This window comes from Ursus americanus, chromosome 15 (assembly GCF_024610735.1).
Source record: "Ursus americanus isolate L20-20 chromosome 15, mUrsAme1.1.p, whole genome shotgun sequence".
Lineage (NCBI taxonomy): Eukaryota > Metazoa > Chordata > Mammalia > Carnivora > Ursidae > Ursus > Ursus americanus.
Window position 1 is genome coordinate 56299598 of NC_142141.1, and position 23396 is coordinate 56322993.

At 45.1% G+C, this 23396-nt stretch overlaps 1 protein-coding gene across 2 annotated transcripts in view; it reads left to right on the plus strand.

Moving 5' to 3' along the window:
* Window positions 1-23396, plus strand: part of CTNND2 (catenin delta 2) — an 886309-nt gene that overhangs the window by 752110 nt on the left and 110803 nt on the right. For both annotated transcript variants that reach the window (XM_087867974.1, XM_087867973.1), the window contains 3 exons: window positions 2593-2710; window positions 7738-7923; window positions 22657-22830. In XM_087867974.1, coding sequence (XP_087724100.1) covers window positions 2593-2710; window positions 7738-7923; window positions 22657-22830 — 478 coding nt within the window. The remainder of the gene's footprint in view (window positions 1-2592; window positions 2711-7737; window positions 7924-22656; window positions 22831-23396) is intronic.

Genomic DNA, 23396 nt, shown 5'->3' on the forward strand with positions numbered 1-23396 from the left:
TGAGCATCTTCAGACACTGTGGTAACTCCCTTCTCCCCTCTGTATCATAGAGGTGTGTGTATGTGGGTGTTTACTTGTGTATGTCTGTGTGTTTACACATGCACGTGTGTGTGTGTGTGTGTGTGTCACTCATTTCTCCTCCTCTACGGGAACCCTAACCTATTAGTCTTTCTCATTTCTCAATATCTTATACATTTTTTAAAGATTTTATTATTAAGTCATATCTACACCCAACGTGGGGCTTGAATGAACTCACACCCCCGAGATCGAGTCGTCTGCTGCATTGACTGAGCCGGTCAGCCGTCGGATGCCCTCAATATCTTGCACATTTTAATACAGCAACCAGTTAATAACTTTTTAATTTTGGAGACTAGACTAGAATCCAACAGCTAGAATAAAGAAAACTGCTTAGATCAATATTCACAGCTTGTAATGTTGACAAAGTTGCGAATTCCTGATTTTTCTTACCGTTGCCCTGCCCGTTCATTGATTACTGGTGAACATAGGCTGATCACTTTGAAGTGTATTTGTGAATCAGGATGCAATCTGTCCTCATTATCGTAAAGCTACTCAGGAGAAAGACTGAGCACTCATCAGCCAGGGAGGAGGGCAGAGGATTTCAGACTAGGGTGTGCAAAGCTTCCCCCTACGGCACTTTCAAGACTAAATTCCATCATTCTCTCATTGGAAACACGGCCTCTTCGAAGTACAGAGGCAAGATTTGAACACACAGGCACACAGTGCCACCCAGCATTCTTCTGGCCAAAGAAGTCTGATTGGAATTTTTGACAAGCCTATTACTCTAACAGCCTCAAAGCTCGACCTGGCAAAAATCATTTCAAGGAGGAATGGTCTAAAAATGTTCTCGCACAAAGGCCATCCTTCCAGTTTAGAATAATACTCTCATAGCAACTTCCTGCAGAAGTAGGTTCTTCCTCCCTCCCCAGATCCTGTCAGAGATGAGGGTCGGCCACCCCAAGAGGAAGTCATAACACTTTACATAAAAATACCATCAATATTTGCCCAGTTATATTATCTAAGGAACTGAGAAATTTTGTTTATATTTTAAGATCAGCAAATGCCAAAAATACTAATTTGAATTGAATAACCTTTCCCCGTCTTACTTTCAAATGCGGAAAGATCCTATTTAAACACATCCTACAGAACCTTCTAGATAATCGAAGAGAACATTTATGTTCGGTAGCATTGTAGCATTTGGCATTTTAGCATTAGGCCTATTTTACTTTAATTCCTCAAAAAGGCGGTGCATCCCTATTGCACATCAAGCCTGAAGGCCTCGCCTCCCTCTCTCTCAGAGACCTCGTTCTGTTCCAGCCGCTCCACGTACTGCCTCGGTGCCCTCTGCGCCTCAGTGTTCTCGTCTGTATAGTAGAACGAAATGTAACTTTGAAGGATATTTTGGAAATGAAATGGGAATACTTGTATCAGTTACAGTGTGAGCATGACACTCATTCTATTGAGTGTCTCCTGCAGGCTCTGCCCAGAGCCGCGGATTCTTGGGCTCTGCCGCGTGGCAGCGCCCAGCATCAGCAAAGAGTGCTGCCCTCCCCGACTGAACCCTCTCCCTAGAGCCAGAGTCAGAGCGGTAGCTCTCAACCTCAGTGTCACCGAACAGGAAGTTATCCAGCTCCGCCCAAGAGCCCAGAGTGGGCCTGGCAATCTCTTCCAGGTGATTCCGCTACTAGCCAAGTTGGAGAGCCGTTGTCCTTCCGGGATCATTCTTGGGAGAGCACTCTTCCCCATCTGAATTCCTTCAGCCCCTCCGCACCCTCTCTTAACTCACCTCCAGCATCCCTCCAACAAGCTGTGTTTTCCATGAGTTGCTGCAGAAGTTCTCTGCCTGAACCAAATCCTAACCCTGGGTAGGAGAGGAAAAACAGGCTGTCAGGTGGTGGGGTCACTAAAAAGCACCCCCACCCTTGACTAGGCTTGTCTCATGTCTTCTGTGGGGTGGAAGATCTCTCTGCTTCCCTGCTGCATGTTCCCTGACCGTCCCCCCTTCTGTTGGCTTCAGTGCAGCCTGCGCCGGTACAGGAAGGAGCTGGGGCCACTCCTGCCCATCAAGGGTGCCATGGGCATCCCGATGACTAAATTTTCACAGAAACCCCTCCCTATGTTCTTAGAATAAATTTCTAGAAGTTTACTTCTGGCGGGAGCAAGGTAGGTATAGTTTGGAGGCAGGTGAAATTAGTTCACTAAAATATTTCGGTAAGTTGGAAGTTCTGTCTCTGGAAAGCATTCTTTCCTATTTCTCAAAGAAGAAGCCTTTGATTGGAAGGGCTTCTGGTTCCCTCTTCAACTGTCAATGAAGTAGACCTAGAAGACTTTCCAGGAGTCTCCGTTCCCAGCGGTCACAGGACCTTCACAGAGCACACATTCGGAAATCTGTATCTCCGTTTCGCAAGTTGTATGGCAGATGCCCGCGACTCAGCTGGGGTCTAGGATGCGTTTGTGCAAGCCATCCCTACTCATTCAAACCGTGTTCTTGGTGAACATTCTGGAGGCAGGCATGGAAGAAGGTTCTTTTGGGGACCCTCGCGGAGGTAGCTGACGCACTCTTTTGCTTTGCAGGAATGTTAGTTCAGCCGGAGAGGAGGCTCGCAGGAGGATGCGGGAATGTGATGGGCTCACAGACGCACTGCTGTACGTGATCCAGTCCGCGCTGGGGAGCAGTGAGATCGACAGCAAGGTTGGTTGTGTTTGCAGAGATTAAACATCTTAGTGCATAAAGATGCCCAAGGGACGAAGCAAAGGCCCACAACAGCGGAGAGCTAATGCTGGGCTTAATACCGTCACCCCGCAGTCTATCCTGGTCTCCCGGTAGGATTCCAGTGTTTTCTAGATGGCTTCTAATCCTAGCCTAGAACCAGACACCTAAGTCTCGATTAATAATGAATAAAAAATGTGTATTGTTTTGAGTTACTCAAACCAGATGAGTGTATAAACATTCACACACCACATTACCCACAAGCTTTCAGTTTGTTTATAAAGTCTGCTTTCAAAAGGAAGAGGAACATTAAAACGACCTGAGCTTTGAATAATTCTGTATTCCTACAAGTTAGCTTTTTACAGATGTTAATTGTATCAAATGCCATTTTAAAAGTGCCTTATGAAGACTGAAAGAACCTTGGTCAAAATCTAAAGAAATGGGACTGTCTACATGTTTGTCCTCAGAGTCTAGTCAGTGTTTCATAAACCAGAATAGAATTGGGTGGGCTTTTCCCGTGTGGAAGGTATTTTGTTTCGCCTTAATTTGTCTTTTGTTTAGTTTTGATTCAATCTAAAATTGTCAAGTAATATCCTGATATAAACACAGACTTTACTGCTGCTTTTTAAGTGACCTGTGTGAAAAATGTGAGACCTTAATGAAACTTTCTCCAGAGCCACACTATTGACATTTTGGGCCAAGGTATTCCGTGTTGTGGGGCCGTCCTTTGCCTCATCCGCAGCATCCCCGGGCTCTCCCTACTGGATGCCAATAGCATCTCCCTTTCCGGTGGTGACAAACAGAAATGTCTCCGTACATTGCCCGGTGTCCCCCAGGGGAACAGAACTGGTCCTGGTTGTAAACCACAGCCATGTGCCTAGACCGCATCACAGCCTCTGACTCGGAATGTCCACCTCTGGTCTCAGACGTGTGTTCCTTTAAAAGTTCATCAGGTGATTTGATGCACGTCCTCCACTGAGAACCCACTTCAGTAGATTAGCTACAGCTTTGAAATGGACTCTGATCAGAAAGACGATGAAATGTAATTCAGTTATAAAGTCAGGTAAAGAACAGGTAACAGTGGTTTTAGCCCCTTAGTTACCAGCGGGCGGGGGGTGACTTAGCAGTTCTCCACCTTGCCTGCACAGGGGAGTGGCTGAGAATAGCCGTGGATGCGCACGCCTTCGGGAACTCCAGCCCTTGCAGTACTAGTCTGCTGCCGCTGTGAACGCGGTTTGTCATCTGATCACCGCCGCTGAGTTATGCAGGCGTCCGTTACTTTGCTCTGTAAGTGTTATCCATTTCGAAGACGGAATATGAGATGCTGAAGATTGAATCAACCCCTCTTATAAACACCCTTAATGGCCATTTTAAAACTTTTAATATCATTGATAGGAAGATTAAGTCCCTAAAAAAAATGACCAGCCAAGATGTCTTGAGTGTTTACAGATGCCTGTTAATATAATAGACCAGTGATTTTTAAAAGAGCTGCCGGAGGTAATTCGCAAAGGCTGCCGTGCGAAGATCTGCTCATTCAGAGCAGTAAAGACTACAGCATCGGGACACGAAGCCTCCTACTATAATGGATACAGAAAGAGCTTTGATATTGTGTGGGCCTTGCAGTTGAAAATAAAACCAGAGTCCACAGCCTCTTGCCTTGGCCAAGTGCCCATGCCAGCCCTGGTGGGAAGGTAGCCTTTAGCAGCATGGGTCCAAAACAAAGTGCTGCGAGCCCCACACCTCTTTCCTGACGTGGCCGATGGCTAGATCCCTGGAGCCCCTGGGAGATCCCCTCTTTTAATGTCCACATTGTATTCAAAAGAGGAACCTGGAATCACTGGGAGTGTTGAGGGCGGCAATGAGAAGACACGGCAATTTCTGGGGACGGCGCAAGAGCACCAAGCTTGTGTAGATGCACCACCCTTCGCGTTTGCTCACTGGAGGACGGTCCCCGAGTACCCCCGACTTCGGGACGAGGACGATCGTCATAGCTTCTGAACGGATCAGAAGTCACAAGTGACTTAGCAGGGCCTGCCTGGCCAGAACATGCCATGGAGCTTTACCGTATTATGGTCCCGCAATGTCCCGCTTGGCCCTCTGCCTGGTCCCCCCTGAGCTTTCACGAGGACAGGGTAGCAAGGGGAGGAGTGCACATTCTCTTTACGGCCAGGTAAATGCGTAAAAGGGCCTGGAATCCGTGCCAGCTCTCAGCTCGGCGCCTGTCATTGGGACAGTTTGTGGAATGGGCCCCATATGGTAGAGCAATCTACAGACAACTTCCAAATTAGCCCTTTCTAATAGAAAATAAGGAGTCAAAATGACCCTCGTGGCCAAGAGGAGCGGCTAAAAGCACTGGTGACAGCGATGGATGTCAACTGCAGAGCCACCAGGTGCCACCCACCTTCTGCTGGTGTCCCAGAGAAGGGCAGTGGCCGCCTTTTTTTTCTGTCCTCTTTCCACACTCCCATAGAGGGAAGAGCTTGAATGGGTGACCCTCCCACATCAAGCCTGGCTAGAGGGACGAGGTCAGTCCCAGTGACTCCCTCGCCCAACCCACCCTCTCCTCTGCACCCCCGCTGTCTGCCAGCCCCTCTTTCCCTCCCCCTCCGGCTTCTCCCCAGTCATCCCCCAGCCACAGGTAGATTATAAAGCATTTCTGGAAACTGCCATGGATGTGTTCCCCGTAGTCATTTGTTAAACAGAGGCATGGAGATGCCCCCGGGGAAGATGAACAGCAGGATGACAAAGAAGTTGATTCTCCCAAGTCTTTCATGTAAGAAAAATCAGTTTGAGCTGATTTAAAAATCGTTCTGACTTATGCCATAACATTTTCCTTTCAGGGAGAGACTTTTCTCTCTTTCATGCATCGTCCTGTGTTTACCTGCTTTCATGCCGGTTCCTTTTTTGATGCTGAGAGGATGCTTGAAATAGAAAATCAAGTTGACTCAAAGCCTGTGGGATTAGCAGCCATGAAACCTTGAAAAGCTGACAAGAGAGGTCTGGAATGGCAAAGGCTTCAGAGACAGAGCCTGAAAACCGGTTTTCCTGCTTGATTGTCATGCCCCCAGTAGTCAAGTCAAAGACACACGTGCAGTCTTTTCCCGGATTCCCGTCCTGGGAGGGGAGCAGTGCAGCCCCCGTCCCTCCCAGGCATGACCGAGGACTAGAGAGAAGGGGCCCAATCTGCTGGGAGTCTCAGCCCCTTCGTCTGTGAAACGGAGCCATGATCCCTGTCTCAAATGCTGCTGTACACAGCAGGTGCCTGAGAAGCCATAGCCAAACTGGCATCCTTTTAAAAATAAAACAGGTCTGTTCAATTTTTCCCCCATTATCATTTTTTTAATTGGGTATATTTTTCCTCTTCCCACTGTTCATCAAATGCAGAACAAAAGTCAAAATTGATCCAAAATTCACGTGTGAAACCTAGTCTCCAATGTGATGACATTTCAGAGGAAGGGTCTTTGGGAGGAAATGGAAGCACAGAGAGATTAAGCACTTTGCCCAAGGTCACACAGCTCCTGAAACAGCAGAGGCAGGACTCAAACCTAGACTGGCTGGCCCTAAGTCCCATGCTCTGGACTTGTCAGCAATGCCGTCTGCACCACTGTTCATGGTCTGAACGCTCGTATAGTGTCTCCCGTGGGCCAGGCACTCTGCTCAGCACATACATACTGTCTTGGTTTCCCATTGCTGCTGTAACAAGTTGCCACAAACATGGTGGCTTAAAACAACACAAATTTGTTATCTTACTGTTTTACAGATCAGGAGTCCCAAATGGATCTTGTTAGGATAAAATCAGTGTGTCGCCCTGGCTGCGTTCCTTCTGGAATCTCAGGGGAGAATCAGTTTTCTTATCTTTTCCAGCTTCTCGAGGTGCCCACAATTCCTTGGCTTGTGGCCCCTTCCTCCATCTTCAAATCCAGCAGTGAGAGGTCACATCTTCTCACACAACTTCAGTTCACTTCTTTTGCCCCCTCTCTCACTTATGGGACCCTCATGGACCCACCAGGATAATCCGGACAATCTCCCCAACTCCCCAGCAATCTCCCCAATCTCAGCTGACGAGCAGCCACAATTCTGTCTGCAACCTCCATTCCATCCCTGGCCACGTAACCCAACATTTTCACAGCCTACGGAGATTAATGTGGACATTCGGGGGTCAGGGAGCATTCTACCTACCTCATCCGTACACGTGCATGCTCAGCTCCCCTGATCCACACAGCAAGCCAAGATAGGGGCACTGGTGTGATCATCTCACAGAGGAAGTTACTGGGTCAGAGAGATCCTGGGTGTATTGCTCAAGTCACACAGCCAACAGAGATCAAGGGCCTTACAGGTGTCCAGCTGGTCAACATGTGTCCTCAAGCACTGGTTAACCCCCACGCTAAGAAAACAGGAACACCAGCCATCTCCAAACAAATCAGTAGCATGGGAACATTTAAGCCCCCAGGTGATCCCAGCACTCGGCTTGCCTGGGACCCCCTGGCTTTATATCTCTTACCTCATTTTACTCCCAGAAAGTGCCCTGGTGAGTGGGAAATATTAGGGTCTCCCTCCCGGAGCTGATGGAAATGTGAGTATCCACGCCCTCGATGATTCTGAGCGGTGTGGGCATGTGCTGTATCTGGGACCTCTCCCAAGTTGTGGATTCTTTCCTGCTCACTAGTGCACTTCAATCAGCAATGACAGCTGTTTATAAAAGTAACTAGTGTGGATAAGAAAAGGTTTTTAAGACCTTCTCAGGCTTCTCTCAGTTTTTTCCACTGTGGCTGTCAAGGGAGCCTTAAGGAGCCAGCAGCTAAATGTATCCAGAAAGAATCGGGGATGTGGAAATGACTGCTTTCCGGGGTGGAGGAGTGCTGGTTAGTTTTTATTCATTCCGCCTTTGTTTTCTTTCTTTTTTTCTCTTTCTTTCTTTCTTTCTTTCTTTCTTTCTTTCTTTCTTTCTTTCTCTCTCTCTCTCTCTCTCTCTCTCTCTCTCTCTTTCTTTCTTTCTTTCTTTCCTCCAGACCGTTGAAAACTGTGTGTGCATTTTAAGGAACCTGTCGTACCGGCTGGCAGCAGAAACGTCTCAGGGACAGCACATGGGCACGGATGAGCTGGACGGGCTGCTCTGTGGGGAGGCCAATGGCAAAGACGCGGAGAGTTCCGGGTGCTGGGGCAAGAAGAAGAAGAAAAAGAAATCCCAAGATCAGGTAATGCCGGCGACTGGCAGTGGCACACAGTGATCCCCTTCCCCAATGGCAACATTAATATTCTGCGTAGATAGGTATGGGGCTCCGTACTTCCCATGCGTGGTAAAATCACTCATGCATCTGCACAGTTTTCCCATGGGGCTCTCACGGCTCAGACGGGGGAGCATCGGATGACTTCCGCCATGCCCTGCAGCCCAGCCAGGATAGGAACTTTGAAAAAGAGAGTCTCGTGAGTCCCAGGCAGGCTCTAAGATACCAGCTTGTAGAGTCTGCCCGGGGTGCTGATTCTTCTGTGTGTCGATCCGCGCATTGATGGAGGTCCTTGCCAGGGACAGGCCGGATGCCTTGCAGGTGGTGCAGATGCGCACAGTAGGTGTGGTGTCGGAAGGGAAACTGAGGTGTGGTGTAGGAAGGGAAACGGAGCAGAAATGCACAAAAACCCAACACATAGTTTACTGTGTGTTTTGAAGCATTTCCATATGTAACCTTGCACTTACTGTTAGAAATGGGATGGGGGGCAGGGCTCAGATTCACAGTTCTCCAACAAAATGGCATTAGGAGCTTGGCCTTGGGGGACAATTCTGATAAATTCAGAGAGGTCTCTTCAAAACGAATGGACTTTACCTCGAGCAGCTGTGAGTAGGCTGCCTGCAGTGAAGTAAAGGCCAATAGGCAGCCACTCTTGGCCTTGCTGGAATCAAGACACCTCCAGCCCTCTGCCCAGAGCCTCTGGGAGGCAGAACCCTTCACTCATTGGGCCCCCCAGGGAAGGGTGTAATGTGAGTAGTAGCTGCCAGCCCGATTCCCCTGCTACTGAGGTTGTTGCATCTCACTGTGGTCTGGACACGGTGGTCATGCATCCAGCTTTCCCTGACAGTGTGGTCATGCATCTAGCCTTCCCTGACAGTGCGGTCATGTGTCCAGCCTTCCCTGACAGTGTGGTCATGCGTCCAGCCTTCCCTGGACGCTGTGATCATGCGTCCAGCCTTCCCTGACAGTGTGGTCATGCATCTAGCCTTCCCTGGATAATGTGGTCAGGCGTCCAGCCTTCCCTGGACAGTGTGGTCATGCGTCCAGCCTTCCCTGGACAGTGTGCTCATGCGTCCGGCCTTCCCCGACAGTGTGGTCATATGTCCATCCTTCCCCTGGACAGTGTGCTCATGCGTCTGGCCTTCCCTGACAGTGTGGTCATGCGTCCAGCCTTCCCCTGGATAGTGTGCTCATGCGTCCAGACTTCCCTGAACAGTGTGGTCATGTGTTCAACCTTCCCTGGACACTGTGATCATGCATCCAGCCTTCCCTGGCCAGTGTAGTCATGTGTCCATCCTTCCCTGGACACTGTGATCATGTGTCCAGCCTTCCCTGGACAGTGTGGTCATATCCCAGCGGCTAACAGTCATGCAGACCCAAGATCTGACTGTCCTCAGGAGTGAACAACCAAGAAAGCAGGACAGAACTCATAACACTCTCTCTTAGCAGGTTTTAATTCAAAATAAATATGCAGAAGTGTCTGTTTAGATCACAGCACATCATTTTTCAAAGTATTTTCAAAATCATTTTGCTTTGAGGAAGGATTAGAGAAGCTGTTTTGCTTGGAGTAAGGATTCATGGGAATGCATTCTTAAATATAATTCCCAAATTTAACTTGAATGCACCAGTGTTTTCATTTTTTAGGCTTTAGTTCTCTTGCTGTTTGTGGCCCCTGAGGGCTGCTCCAGAAATATCTACAACTTCTAGATCTGTATGTTCCAGCATAAACACGCCTATAATTTTAAAAAAGATCTTATTTATTAATTTGTCAGAGAGACAGAGAGCACAAGCAGGTAGAGTGGCAGGCAGAGGGAAAAGCAGGCTCCCTGCGGAGCCAGAAGCCCGATGTGGGACTTGATCCCAGAACCCTGGGATCATGACCTGGGCCAAAGGTAGATGCCTAACCGACTGAGCCACCCAAGCACCCCAACATACCCATAATTTAAAAGGTACGTGCTGCTTGCCTTTTTGATGGTGACCATCCCTCTTAGAAGCTCCCAACCCTGCTTTCTCTCCTGTTGTGGATCAGTGCTCTGTGTCCACTGTCTCCCCAAATAGCAGGAGCCTTTTACGATGATTGAGCCATAGTTCTTAATTCAGCCACTTAAAAACCTTCCATCAGGTAAATGCAATGGTTAACTGGCAGGTATTTATTGAATGCCTACTCTGTGCCAGGCATTGTACCGAATAATGTCAGATACCTCAGTTTTCCTTCCTTCCTGGTAGTACCAGATTCCTGGTACTACCCATACCATGATGGCTTCTGAACTTTTTTAATATCAAATAAGCAATACATGGCTTAACAAAAGTATAATGGGTCCTTCTCGTGGCTTCCTGCTGCAGTACTGTATCCCAGAGGACCCTGTCCCTTCACTGCTTCATCCCGGAAAGTGAATGAGCATAATAAAGATTGGAAACAGCATAGGGGCAGGAATGTGGTGCTTCCCAATCTGTCCAGTGATCTTAAGCCCCCGGGGTCTCACCGACCACCTACAGACCCAGAACCTCCAGGATGGGTCCAGGCAGCTTTGGAAGGCAGGTTTGGGAAATTGTATTAACACATTAGCCTTGGTTTAAAAAAAACAAAAACAAAAGTTTGAACTGAGCTTAAATTCACTCTGATTTCAAGGTTTTCTCTCCAGGTTGTTGTTTGGATTCTCAAGGGATCCTTCTGATGACCCCCACATCTGTCACTGGAGTCCCATCAGTAACAGCAGGCCCCAAACCCTCAACCCATTTTCCAACTTTCCAATAGCAAGGTGTGTTCACGTGGCTTGAAGCCCTTCAAGTGACAGGTGAGATTAGGTATTGATTGGATCCAGAGAAGTCAGGAGTCAGAAGAGAATATTCATGGACTTCCCCCAAAAGACGCCCTCCTTTCAAGCTGTTAGCTGCTTCCATGGAACCTTATGATGAACAATTGCCCACCTTAGAATGTTGTCTTTTTGAACCATATTTTATGACATCGATGAGCTATTTTCTAAGTTGAGTAAGATGAAGAGATTAATACAGTTTTATCATTTTTACCCAAAGTCTAAATTAAGATTTATAAGGGTCATTTGTCCCGTCTCTTTCTCATGATATTCTTTAAGGAAACTAAAAGGATTTCTTGAAGAAAGTTTTGCTGAAACAACCATGTTAAAATACAGTAGAACACTGTTGTTTATAAAGAAACTTCAAAGTTATGGTTTTGGTCAGGTGATAGTTTTGTAAAAGACTTTTAACTGTGCTCTAATATAATACAAACATATTTTAGGAAAAACTTTAATGTAAACAGTAGTTATGTTTGTTTGCAATGTCTGTCAAGTTCAGTATATTTAAAAACAGTCAAGACTAAAAGCCATCTTGCATTTAAAACCAGTGGAAGGGAGGCACAGCGGAAAGGTCTGGCGATGGGGGGGAGAGCATCAGACATGAAGGAGCAGGATAGGATAAGGTGGCCCATCCCTTGGCAGCGCTCCCAGCCTGTTGACTGGTCCCCTGGAGGGAACTGAATCTAGATGGCGCCACCTGCTGGGGAAAATGGGCATTTGCGCCAGCCTGGGGTCAGCAGGGAGAACGTGCTTCACCCTGAGGAATGTGCTTTGCACCTGCGGGAAACCAGGCGGCCATTGCGAATAGTCTAAAGGAATTAAAGGCCAGCTGTCTCAAGTGAGAGGAGAAACCAAGGCCTTGATTCATCACTATTAACAGGTTGCAGCAAGGTGAGAAATGGAAATGTCCCCAGGCCTGTCTAGAACAAAGCATCCCCATCTTTGCCTTCAGAGCCTGCAGACTGATTTAACTCACCTAGAAGCTTCCGGAAAGTTCTAGGTTTACAGCTTTAAAGATGGTCAGATATCCATTCTCTTGAGTCTCTGTTGCTCATAAAGTCAGGTTTTCAAAAAATATATAATGATTAGAGAGAATATATGATACAAAGTGAGGTGAAGAAAAATAATAGAAAAACAGGAGTGTATATAGAGTTATAGACATGCTGTAGATAAAACCTGGCTGATTTTGCCAAATGTGTGTCACATGAAAATATAAAATATGTGTATTTTTATATATTGGTAATTGTAAATATACATACGTGTTTCTAGAGAAAGTACAGTAACATCAAAGACAGAGGATAATGATTCTCTTTGTACTTGGCATATTTACGAATTTTCTAATAGGCATTACATTTGTAATCTTTTCAAATACCATTTAGAAAATAACATTTTAGAAAGCATGAACTGATTAAGTCATCATTTGCTTATAAGAATGTATTCGTTTTCTTCTCTTAAATTTAAGATGCCCAGAGAAAGGTGTACAAGGAGCTGTGTAAGATGAAAAGTTGTCTAACCCACAACACATACTTCCTAAAACAGAGGAACCAGAGATTTTACCAGGAAGTCAAAGTGATAAAAATCGTAATTGGTTTAATGATTGCCTGTGGAGCTTGCTGTATCCCAGAAATTTATGTTGACTCTTACCTTTGGCATTGTTATTCTCCACCTGAGGAAAATGCTATGATACTGTAAAGGTCAGATTCAGTTACAATAAACATCTCAGAGGCTTCATCCTTTAGATTCTTAATTGGAATAATTCAAGGAAATACATGATACAACAAGAAATGGTCGCTATTATTTCAAGAAATCGTTACTGTTAGGGCACCTGGGTGGCTCAGTCGGTTAAGCGTCCAACTCTTGATTTCAGCTCAGGTCATGATCTCAGGGTTGAGAAATAGAGGCCAGCATGGGGCTCCCGCTCATTGAGGAGTCTGCTTGTCCCGCTCCCTCCCCCTGCTTGGCGCAGGTGCGGGCTCTCTCTCTCTCAAACAAATAAATAAAATCTTTTTTTTTTTTTTAAAGAAAGAAATGGTTGCTGTTGAACCATGCTGGAACCGTCAGACTATGAGCCTGAGTGTAGAAGTATTTAACATTTCTGAGCATCATATTCTGATCCAAAATGGCTCTGCAAATTTATTAATTACTGACTCTGTGTTCAGTGCCTGTTGCCAAATTATAAGAAATTGCTGGTCTCTCTGGCCCTTTTCAGGCAGAACCCTACCCCTGCCCCATCAAACAGTCTACACATCACATACCAGGAGGCCCATCTCACCTGTCAGGGGTTCCACCGCCGTCTAACAGGGCTCTGTGCCAGTCACCGGGCACAGTGGGACAGGGGCAGCACTACGAAGATTGGGGTCCAGGGAAATGCAAGTAGACAAAACTGCTGTATTTACTTTTCCACCTTTTGTAGAAATAAGCATCTTTTGTTTTTCAATTTGGGATATGGCCAAGGTTCCTGGGATGATATCCTGGGATCGGTGGTACTCAAAAGTGGATTTGTGCTAAAGAATACCACTGGCTGCAGGCCAGAGCAGACCTGAGCCTTCAAGACCCACTCAGTGTGAGCTTGACAGTGCAGAGGAACTGCTGAGAAAAAAGAAAGAACAAAGCAAGACAAGCAAGATGCCCAGAACTCAGAACTTCTCTTTTCTGCTTCAATATCACTTGTGAATGTTTAGTTCATGTGGGTAAATAGGTATCCACATGGGTGAGGACATTAAACCTATCAGAATTCAAAGATGATTCTAATCTGGTATTTTCATATGGTCGACTTTCTCCCAGTAATCTTTGTTTCACAGTCTAGTGAGTTGTGATCAATTTAAGAGTAAGTATTATTGTTCTTTTCTACCTCTTGCTTACATTGTAGATACTATGCATGGAACAGCAGGAAGTTTCATTTATGATATCACCATGATATTTTAGACACAAAAGCAATAGTAATGAGATTCTGCATAGCACCTTTAATGCCCTTTTATTTCTTCCATGATAATGAACATGTCTTGGCAGAACGTCCACCTACACGTTTTCCTGGCCCGCGGGCCAGCCTCTGAGCTTTTGTTCATGCTTTTCCTCTGTCTGGCCTTCTCCTCCCCTTCTTCTACTACTTGGAAAATTATCGTCTAAGACCAAATAAAACATCACCTCCATCCTTCCAGGACCTCCTCCAAGTAAAGAGTTACTCATCCTTTAATCTACTTTCTCCTGGTTTTATTGAAACTTCTCGTCTAGTGCTGATCTGGTGCAATAGCCCGTCCCATAGAGTGGGGATCTGCCGAGGAGAAGGACTGGGTGAGTCCAGTTTCTCATTGACTTCTAGCCCAACACCCAGAACCAGCTATGCTGAGTGACTCCCCGTTTTGAGTCCACGGCAGCCTCTGCCCCTTGCTGGGGAGGTGTTTCGAGGAGATGTTCTCAGCCGTGACTTGTCCCAGCCTCATCCATTTCTTTCTTGGTGACACTCTGCCTCCACTCTTGCTGTGAGCCAAGAGTGTTCTGTAGACCTTCTCTTTCCATTTTTGGTTCAAACTGTTACCTGGCTTCTCATGAGAATGCTGCATTTTATCATGTTAGTCAATATTCTGCATCTGCAAAGACCACCAAACCTGACAAACGTTCTGTCTTACGATAGTCATCTGAGAGCTTGGGATTCATGTCAACAAGTGTGTACAGGTGTGTCTCATAGTCCCCCGGAGAAGCAATACTTTTTTTCATCATGCCTTGTTCTGAAGGTGTTCACACGTGACACATAAATGGTATTAGATGTCACGAAATCCCATTGCCCGAAAGGTTTCCTGGGATTTTCAGGACTTTGTGAGCGTCAGACATTGCCCACTGCATCATATGGATGCTGTTGGCCCAGAAACGAGACTCTGACCCTTACTAGTGATCAGTATCCCAAAGCATACAATGAATTTTCTTGGTGGTTTAAATCACATTGGAGATTTGAATTTTAAAGAAGTTTCTCCTTATTTCGGACAAATTGGATGTTAATTATAAGCAAGTGTAAATATGCATATATATACATGCATATTTAACATGTAAATTATATATGAGTAAATTAGCAATAAGGTACAAGATGAAAGGAATACGCACACGTCCACCACCGCCTCCTAGTCAGAGCCATGATTGCAGTTTGTAGCAGGCACATATCCTTTCAGATCTTCTCTCTCCACGTTTATGCACAGCTTTGTTTAACTCTTCAAAATACAGGTTGACGACCTTGATGTGAGTATGAGTTAGGGCGCATGTCAGACAGCCAAACTCTTAGAGTGTATAAGTGTCCTGAGAGTAGATAAGTGTCCTTCCAGCTAATGTGAAGGTCGATGCTGCTGGCAGCCCTGATCTGTAGTCTTCAGAGGCTCTGAGATCTATCGTGTTCTCCTCTTTGGGATAATTCCTCCTTCTCATGGCTCACGATGGCTCTCCGTGTCCATCGTCCAGGAGCAGGAAAGGCACAAAGACGACAGGGGAGGGGGGGAGTGTCCTTCTCTCCAGGGCCCGCCTAAAAGTCACATACATCACTATTGCTCACCCCTTCTTTGTTCTGTATCGGGTCATGTTAAAACCCAAAGTGCAAGGGGGGCAGGGAGTGTAGCATATTTGCGGGCCAACTGTGACCCCAAGGCATTCTCTTAACTAAGGCAAAGGGGGTGCCGTGGCGTACCTCAGGGGGTGCAGCAACAGCTTTCTGTCCCTGTGAGGGGGGAATATTTTATTACTGAAATTGTTGAAGAGTTGTCTGCACACGGTAATGAAAAGTTCACTTTTATTTATTTCACTGTTGGCAAATTCTCTGCCAACAGTGCAGCCCCTGATTACTGGCCCTCGGTGAGCGCCCCCGCCGCCCACCTTGGCACAGCACGGCCGGGGAGAACAGGTGTGGGCGTGACAGCCACTCGTCTCCCTCTGCGTATTGTTGGACGCTAGGGTATCCCGTGACTCAGCATGACCTTTTTCCTTGCCAGCAAATTGTCGCCAGCAGAACGGAGAGAGGGCTGCCGGGAATCGCACTGGAGGGGTGTAGGGGTGTACCGTGATGTGTGAACCGGACCCCCGTGATCAGAAAATGGGGCTGCTTCCGAATCTTAACTAATGTAAACTGTAATAAACTTGCGGAGCTAAATCGCGCCCACACCCTTAATCGCGCTTCAAAGAGAAATTCTTAAAAGTGAACTCTCGAGACCACAGGAATCTGGGCACGTAAGCCAGAATTTGTCTTCATCACGCTGGGTGGTAGTGGCAGCTGATGCGATTTATCGTCCCGGATGGGTCTGCCCTTCGTGGCTTTCCTGGTGCTTTTTAAGTTTTCATTTGTTAATATCGCAGGTTGCCTTTCTTCCAGTCTCCATCTTATTAGTAAGCATGCTTTTTCGCTTGCTGCTTATTACCATTTCTTTACGAACCATCTGCTATTTGAGCTGCTGCTCATTCCTCGTGGCTGGCCTCCCTGTGCCTTCACCTCACCATATGCCGGGAGCCTGGTGACTCAAGACATGATATTTCATGTCCTCAAAGCAGCAGGTCACACGAGCCTGCGAGATCACGGCTGTCCATGTTTCTGCAGCGACTCTCCTTTGTCACTGCCCATGAATGAATGAGATTCTCCTCCTACTGCTGCTCCTGTCCTGTAAAATATATCCCCTCACCTAAAAATGCTGCTGTTCTCCTTTCAGCGACTTTACAGACTTAAAATCCAACGTAGGCTTCCCATTTGCTTTCCTTATTGACATTTGACCATTCCGTGCTTCATGCCATTAATTAATACTCTGTGCCTGCATAGCTCTGTCGCTTTGGCATCTGACCCTTGATTTCCACCTCAGGGTCATGGGATCAAGCCCCACATCGGGCTCTGCACTCAGTGGGGAGTCTGCTTGGGATTCTCTCCCTCCTCCCTCTGCCCTTCCTCCTCCTCTTTCTCTCTCTAAAATAAATAAATCAGTCTTCAAAAAAGATACTCTGTGTGTTATACTACTAGATCAGGGTTTCTCAGCCTCGCTACTCTTGACATTTTGAACCAGATAATTCTCTGTTGTGGGGACTGTCCTGTGCATTGTAGGATTTTATCAGCATTTCTGGCCTCTACCCAGCAGATGCCAATAGTACCCCTTCCCCTGGTTGTGGCAATCAACAATGTCTCCAACATTGTCGGTTGTCCCCTTGGATGATAAAATCCCTTCAGTCGAGAATCACTGTATTAGACTGGCTTTGAGGGATGGATCACCAAAGATATAAACAAGACTACAGGATTACCTGAGGGGGTTGGCATGTCAAGGACCCCTTTAAAAGGTAGATAATGGAAAAAATAAGTAAAAGATAGGTCCTGGACCAGGTTACAAAAGATGTGGATGAGAAGTTAGGAGCAGAGAGAATTCTAGAGGGGTGTTCTGGTTGGTTCCATCACAATGACTGGGAGAAAGGGCAGGCAAGCCTGGTGGTGTGGAACAGCCTTGATAACACTAGTCTTGGGGCACAGCACAGTGGCCAGTCCTTGGAGTAGGCAACATCACCGACCTCCCTTCCACCTCTTCCTGAGGGATGTGTGCCCCTTGGCTCCACACCCACAGAGATGAATCAGCAAGGCTATCCCTGAATCTCCCTTAGTCTGGTACTTGATTCAGAAAATATATCCTTCCCCTTTAACACAGGTTTCTGATCTCTCAAATGCAAAACCCTTCATATCTTCTTCAAGGAGAGCCTAGAGACAATGTGTGCCACAGAAATACAGCTCGTTGGCCACCACCTGTGTCCCTTCTTTGCACAGGCTCACCCCTACCCCCCATCATTGATTTCTGAACAGTGCCCAGGGGACCTCACATACCTAAGCTACCCTCTTCTTCAAAATTCCTAAGAGTCAACACAAGAATCATCTCACTCCTGGCTTTTTATAGCTGCTCAGAGGGTCTTCATCACTCCTATTTCCTGCCTCCTTTTCCTCATCCTCAAAAATGCTGCAAGTGATAATGAAACTCTGTAGGGGGAAAATCTATTAGTCACTCTGCTGTTCAACCCAAGCCAAGCCAAGATGGCAGACAGAGGATGGACATGTGTGTACGTTGTCACTTATTAAAGGATGTAGTACAGGCTGCAGCCTGATTAAAACAAGCCCTGCATGAGAGAACATTCCCGACAGTTCCCATCTTCAAGCCGTCTTCTCTTCTGACATGGTGCGAGGTGCAACTGCAGCTGGGAGGGAAGAGTGGGATTTGAAAGTCCAATGTCTCCCTGTTGCTACAGATCCACACCCTTTATCTTCCAGTTTCCTTGGTCTGTTGTTTATTTCACCAAAATTCCTTAACAATGAACAGCCTGCACATGGGTAACGACAGCAATGCCCCCTCATTGCTAGAGAAATACGGGCAACAGAGTTGCATTGCACTGGTGAAGATGCCTTTTCTAAGTGTGTTCTGAAGACACAGCTGAGCCGGAGAAGTTCTCCTTACATGGCTTGTGTGGCTGCGACACTTGTGAGGGAAGACCTGGGTCGCTCGGCACCTCTGGGCTGTAGATCCTTCCCTTGGATTCGGGGAACACTCCTTCTCTGCATCTCCGTGGTACCCAGTCCAGGGACGGAGGTGTAAGCCTGATAGAGGGGAAGAGCTGAGAGTCTCTTGTTAATTCTTCTTATTAGTAGGGGCTTTTATGAGTGCAATAATTGGAGCACTCCGAGAGCCACCGTCCCCAAAAGATCCCCATGTTTACCTAGTCTCTTGGTGTGTGGGTATCTTCACTTTCTGGTTTGGGAACTTCCTGATTTTTGTCCATACCGTACATCTTTCTCTTCTTATAAGGAGCAAAAATGGCTTCCACTCTTCCATCCTCAAGCCAACTACAAAATCTTTTACATAGAATTTAAGCCGTGTGGGGAAGCAAGAGAATTAAAAACAAGTCTAAAGAAAGACTTTTTTCTTGTTTGTTTTTTTGAGCCACACATTATAACACGGCCCCATACGTGTGTAACTTTCCTCCCAAGCAGACATTTCTTACCAGTGGCCAGCGTCTCTCTCCTCCCCTGACTCTGACCAAAGCAGAAAGCATCATGTCCAGAATTGGGCAGCTCCTAGGCTTCTTACATGGAGGCTTGTATCCTCTTCCTTTCTGAAAACTTTGAGAATTTCCTTCTTGAACAGAGAATACCTATTTTCAATCCGATACAATTTTAGAAAGTGAATGATTCAAACTGTTGACTGATTTGTTTTATTGCTGTTAGGCATATAGTTATACATTTAAGACCAGAAAGAAAAGTGCTCGTCGTATGTTATTGAGCGTGACACTATTTGGGGTGACAAAATCAATTGATTTGCTCTATGATTGACTGTCAACATAATCCCGCCACACACTCTGCTTGCTTTGCTGACAGGCTGCCCCGAGAGAGAGCTCCATGGCAGAAAGGTCGTTAGAGTAGCTCGAGGACCCTACTACCCCGAATTTACTTAGTGCTTACAGTGATTACTGCTTCGTCGGCTCAGGCTACCATAACAGAAGACCACAGACTGGGAGGTTTAAACAACAGACATTTATTTCTCCCCGTTCTGGAGGCTGGAAGTCCAAGATCAAGGTGCCAACAGATTTGGTATCTGTTGAGAGCTCTCTTCCTGTTTCACAGATGACCTCCTCTTGCTGGGTCCTTACAAGATGGAAATGAGAACACTCTGGACCCTTCATTTCAGATCTTAGGATAGATGCGTCTTGTATTTACATTTATAGATGGCGCATGTCCACTTTGCTGAAAAAGTGGACATATCCCATGACTTCTCATGGATCCTCACTCTAGAAGAAGCTTAGCCCTAAAAGCTCGCATGTGCAAAATTTTCACCACCGAAGTCAGATCCCGATGTCACCTTCACCCTGTGGTCCTGTTGCTGTTGGTTTTCCAGGCAACATAACGTTGAGCATGCTAGCACTCTCTTCAAGAAGACTTCTGGTCTTTTTATAGGTGGTGAAAATCTATTTTTCATGGACGATTGATAATTCTTTCCCTGTTAACTCAGTAAAAGTTTGAAATAACGTACCCAGATAAAGGCCAGATACATTGGCTGGCTTTGAAATAACTCTTTTTCTTCAGTATTGACATACCAGGGTGCCATCAACGTTCTGAAATAGCAGAGAATCCCCTTTGAACTCCATTTCTAGTTGCCATCAAAGATTATCCATATTCACATCAGTTTTCCTTTTATTTCCTTCAGATTCTCTCTGTAGCCATTAAGAAAGGATTGTAATAAAAGGTATTTAAGAGCTACATAGATCACATGTCAGAGCAGAAGAAAATTGTCTACTGATTTAGCCATTTATCCTATTTTATTGAGCAGAAGTTAGGAAAGGAGAACAAGATGAAACTCAGCAAATGATACACAGTTGCTTTTTGTGCTCTTGGAGTTTAGTCCTCACATTTTGTAATGACATGAAAATACTGCTTCTGCGCGCCTCCCGCTGTTGCGTTAGCTTGCCCTGCAGGAGCCCGAAATGCCATCCCTCCTGAGTTCTAAGTTGCATAGCCTGATTTTTCTGAATATTATCACATCTTTATATGAAAACGATAGCCTAAAAGTTTTAAGGAGATGACAAGATAAACAAGGGAAAAACTCACATGAAATAACTTACCATTCCCGGTGCGCCTGGGTGTCTCAGTCTGTTAAGCGTCTGCCTTTAGCTCAGGTCATGGTCCTGGGGTCCTGGGATTGAGTTCTGCATCGGGCTCCCTGCTCAGTGGAGAGTCTGCTTCTCCCTCTGCCTCTCCCCCTGCTAGTGCTCTCTCTCTCTTTCAAATAAATGAATGAATATAAAACCTTAAAAAAAAATAAAGAAAGAAAGAAAAGAGAAAGAAAGAAAGAAAGAAAGAAAGAAAGGAAGGAAGGAAGGAAGGAAGGAAGGAAGGAAGGAAGGAAGGAAGGAAGGAAGGAAGGAAGGAAGGAAGGAAGGAAGGAAGGAAGGAAGGAAGGAAGGAAGGAAAGAAAGAAAGAAAGAAAGAAAGAAAGAAAGAAAGAAAGAAAGAAAGAAAGAAAGAAAGAAAGAAAGAAAGAAAGAAAGAATTTCCCATTTCCTGTTGTGCCAGCAGAAAGATTTAGCATCAGGCTGGTTTCCCTGAACAAGCTGGTATTAGCCCTGCTTGATCCAGTGTAGTGAGCCCATCTCAAAGAATGAGCCAAGAGCAATGTGAGAAGACTGTTCACTTCCCATTTTGTTATTTTTTGTATTTAAAAGAGATGTGCTGGTGTCACGCTTGCACAGGTGCAAAGTCATTTCGGAAGGGTTTAAAAGTGGCTTTGATTCAAAGAACAAGCAGATTCCCCCACCTTGAGTGTCCTTGTTACAGAGTTAAAATTGAGTGACACTCTCATTGAAAATGATCTTCCGTGGGATGTCCAACATCCATCCATGGGATATTATTCATATCTGAGCTTTGGCCTTCACTTAGACTAAGCTGTATCATAAATGAGAAAAAGAAGACATGAGTTTTAAATTTTTCTCTTGGAAAATAATGAAATTCTTGAAATGACTTGTGATAGTTAAGTAAGTTTACATTTTCACCATCGGACTTCCATTTCAATGTTACAAAGATATGAAGTAAGCCTATATTCCAGTCAAATTGTCAGAACTAAGAAACACAGATTTTGTGATTTTTGTATTTATATACATACACACACTTGCACGTATATGTATGCACATGGATATCTGCAGGAAAGGTTAGTGTATGTCATTTAGACTATATCTTAAGTAACTGTTAATAAACACTAATAAGCAGTTAAGTAACTTGATGCTCCCACCCTGAAATTATAAAGGATTATTTTCTGTTACTATGATTTTTCTCAGAAGTGAATATGGGAGTATTTTTTCTAAACATATAGTTTGCTTCATTTCTACCCTCATTATATTTGCTGGCTTCATTTTTCCCAAAAGACAAAGGCTGTGTGTGATCAAAGATCAGAATCACTATTATAATTTTTAACGTTTTTAAAAATATAAAGGTAACAAAATTTGAAATGTAGAAAAAATGAAAGGCATAAACATTTTGTTAATAAGTTTTTATTATCATACATGTTTTCCTGTTGCATTTTACGTGGTAAAAAGCACAAACCCCTTACTACTTCTCATCCTGCTTTGTTCATTTCACTTTTATCATAATCATTTGTCCACGTTGCTATACAGTCTTCGTAACTATCATTTTTTAATGGTCTGCTGATAACTCCCTTACGCAATAAGTGATCGTTTTTTAATTATTTGCGTTAATTATTAATTACACGTTCTCCTGTTATTCATTAGATCCAATTCAAAGCAAACTGAACTATCGGAATCACCATAAGATCTAAATTTGCCTTTAGCTAGGTCAATGCATCTAATAAACCATGGCAATTTTCTCCTTTGTGTCCATTCTGACATCTGTTTGATGCCTCTGATCCCATGATAGAATTCAAAAGCAAACAAATATGTATTTTACAAGTTATATAAGAATTAATCAGTTGGCACTGAGGCTTAAGAAGTGAGGGTGTTTAATTATTAATCTGTCCTGTGTTATGCTAGTTGTATGCTAACTGTGAGACATGCTACCTTGGTCTTTAACCCTCTTCCACTCTGCCCATCAAAATTAATATATTTCTTCTTCCTTTTTCGAGTAATGTGCTACCACCATTCTTAGAGAGCTTATACATTCTACTGTCAATTACATTCACTTATGTACACGTTCCACCACCCTCCACTTTCCATCATAAGCTTTTGGTGGGCAGGAGTGGCTATCCTGTTTTTGGTCTAGTAAGACATTACCCTGTATGTAATAGATGTTCACCAAATGTTATGACACCCTGCTTTTGTTTTTGTCTACAACATTGACAGAAGGCAAAGTTGGGAAACGTAAATGATATTAAAGCTGTTTACTCTCTTATTTTTCTTCCACCAGTGGGATGGAGTAGGACCTCTTCCAGACTGTGCAGAACCACCAAAAGGAATCCAGATGCTGTGGCACCCATCAATAGTCAAACCCTACCTCACACTGCTCTCTGAGTGCTCAAACGCAGACACGCTGGAAGGGGCGGCAGGCGCCCTGCAGAACTTGGCTGCAGGGAGCTGGAAGGTATGACTAGTTCATTACCTTAAAGAAGAGATCTGGAATTATGAGCACGTCCTTAGAAAGGAGTCGAAGCCTAGTTTTGAGATGTGCAATTCTAATGCAGGTTTTGAGAATGTAAGGGAAAGACCAGGTACGTTGGACTTTTGGACATAGGAAGGTATTCCTTTTAAAAATTCGCAAGGGCTCAGGGTCCTTGAAAATCACTACAAAATACAGATGAATAGATATAAGTATAGTCATTGAAAATGCTGTGATATGCTTTCCATTCTATTTGTGTAGCTGAGCTATTTTGTTTTCAAGGGAGATTGTGACATGTTGATGCTTTTCAAAGCAAAATGGTTGACTCTTAGGGGCACTGACACCCAAGCACCATGTATCAAAACCCATGTGAATCCCTATAATGTTGTAGTTGGTCCTGTCCCAGAGGAAAAGAACCTCTTTCATTTTGAGCCTATGGGCTTACAGAGAAGAATTGTATTCCTGGGTCTCTTTGGCCAGAATGTTAAAGTAAACCAAATGTACAATGGGGAAGGCGATTAGGAGGGCCTTTTTCTGTGTTCTTCTAAACA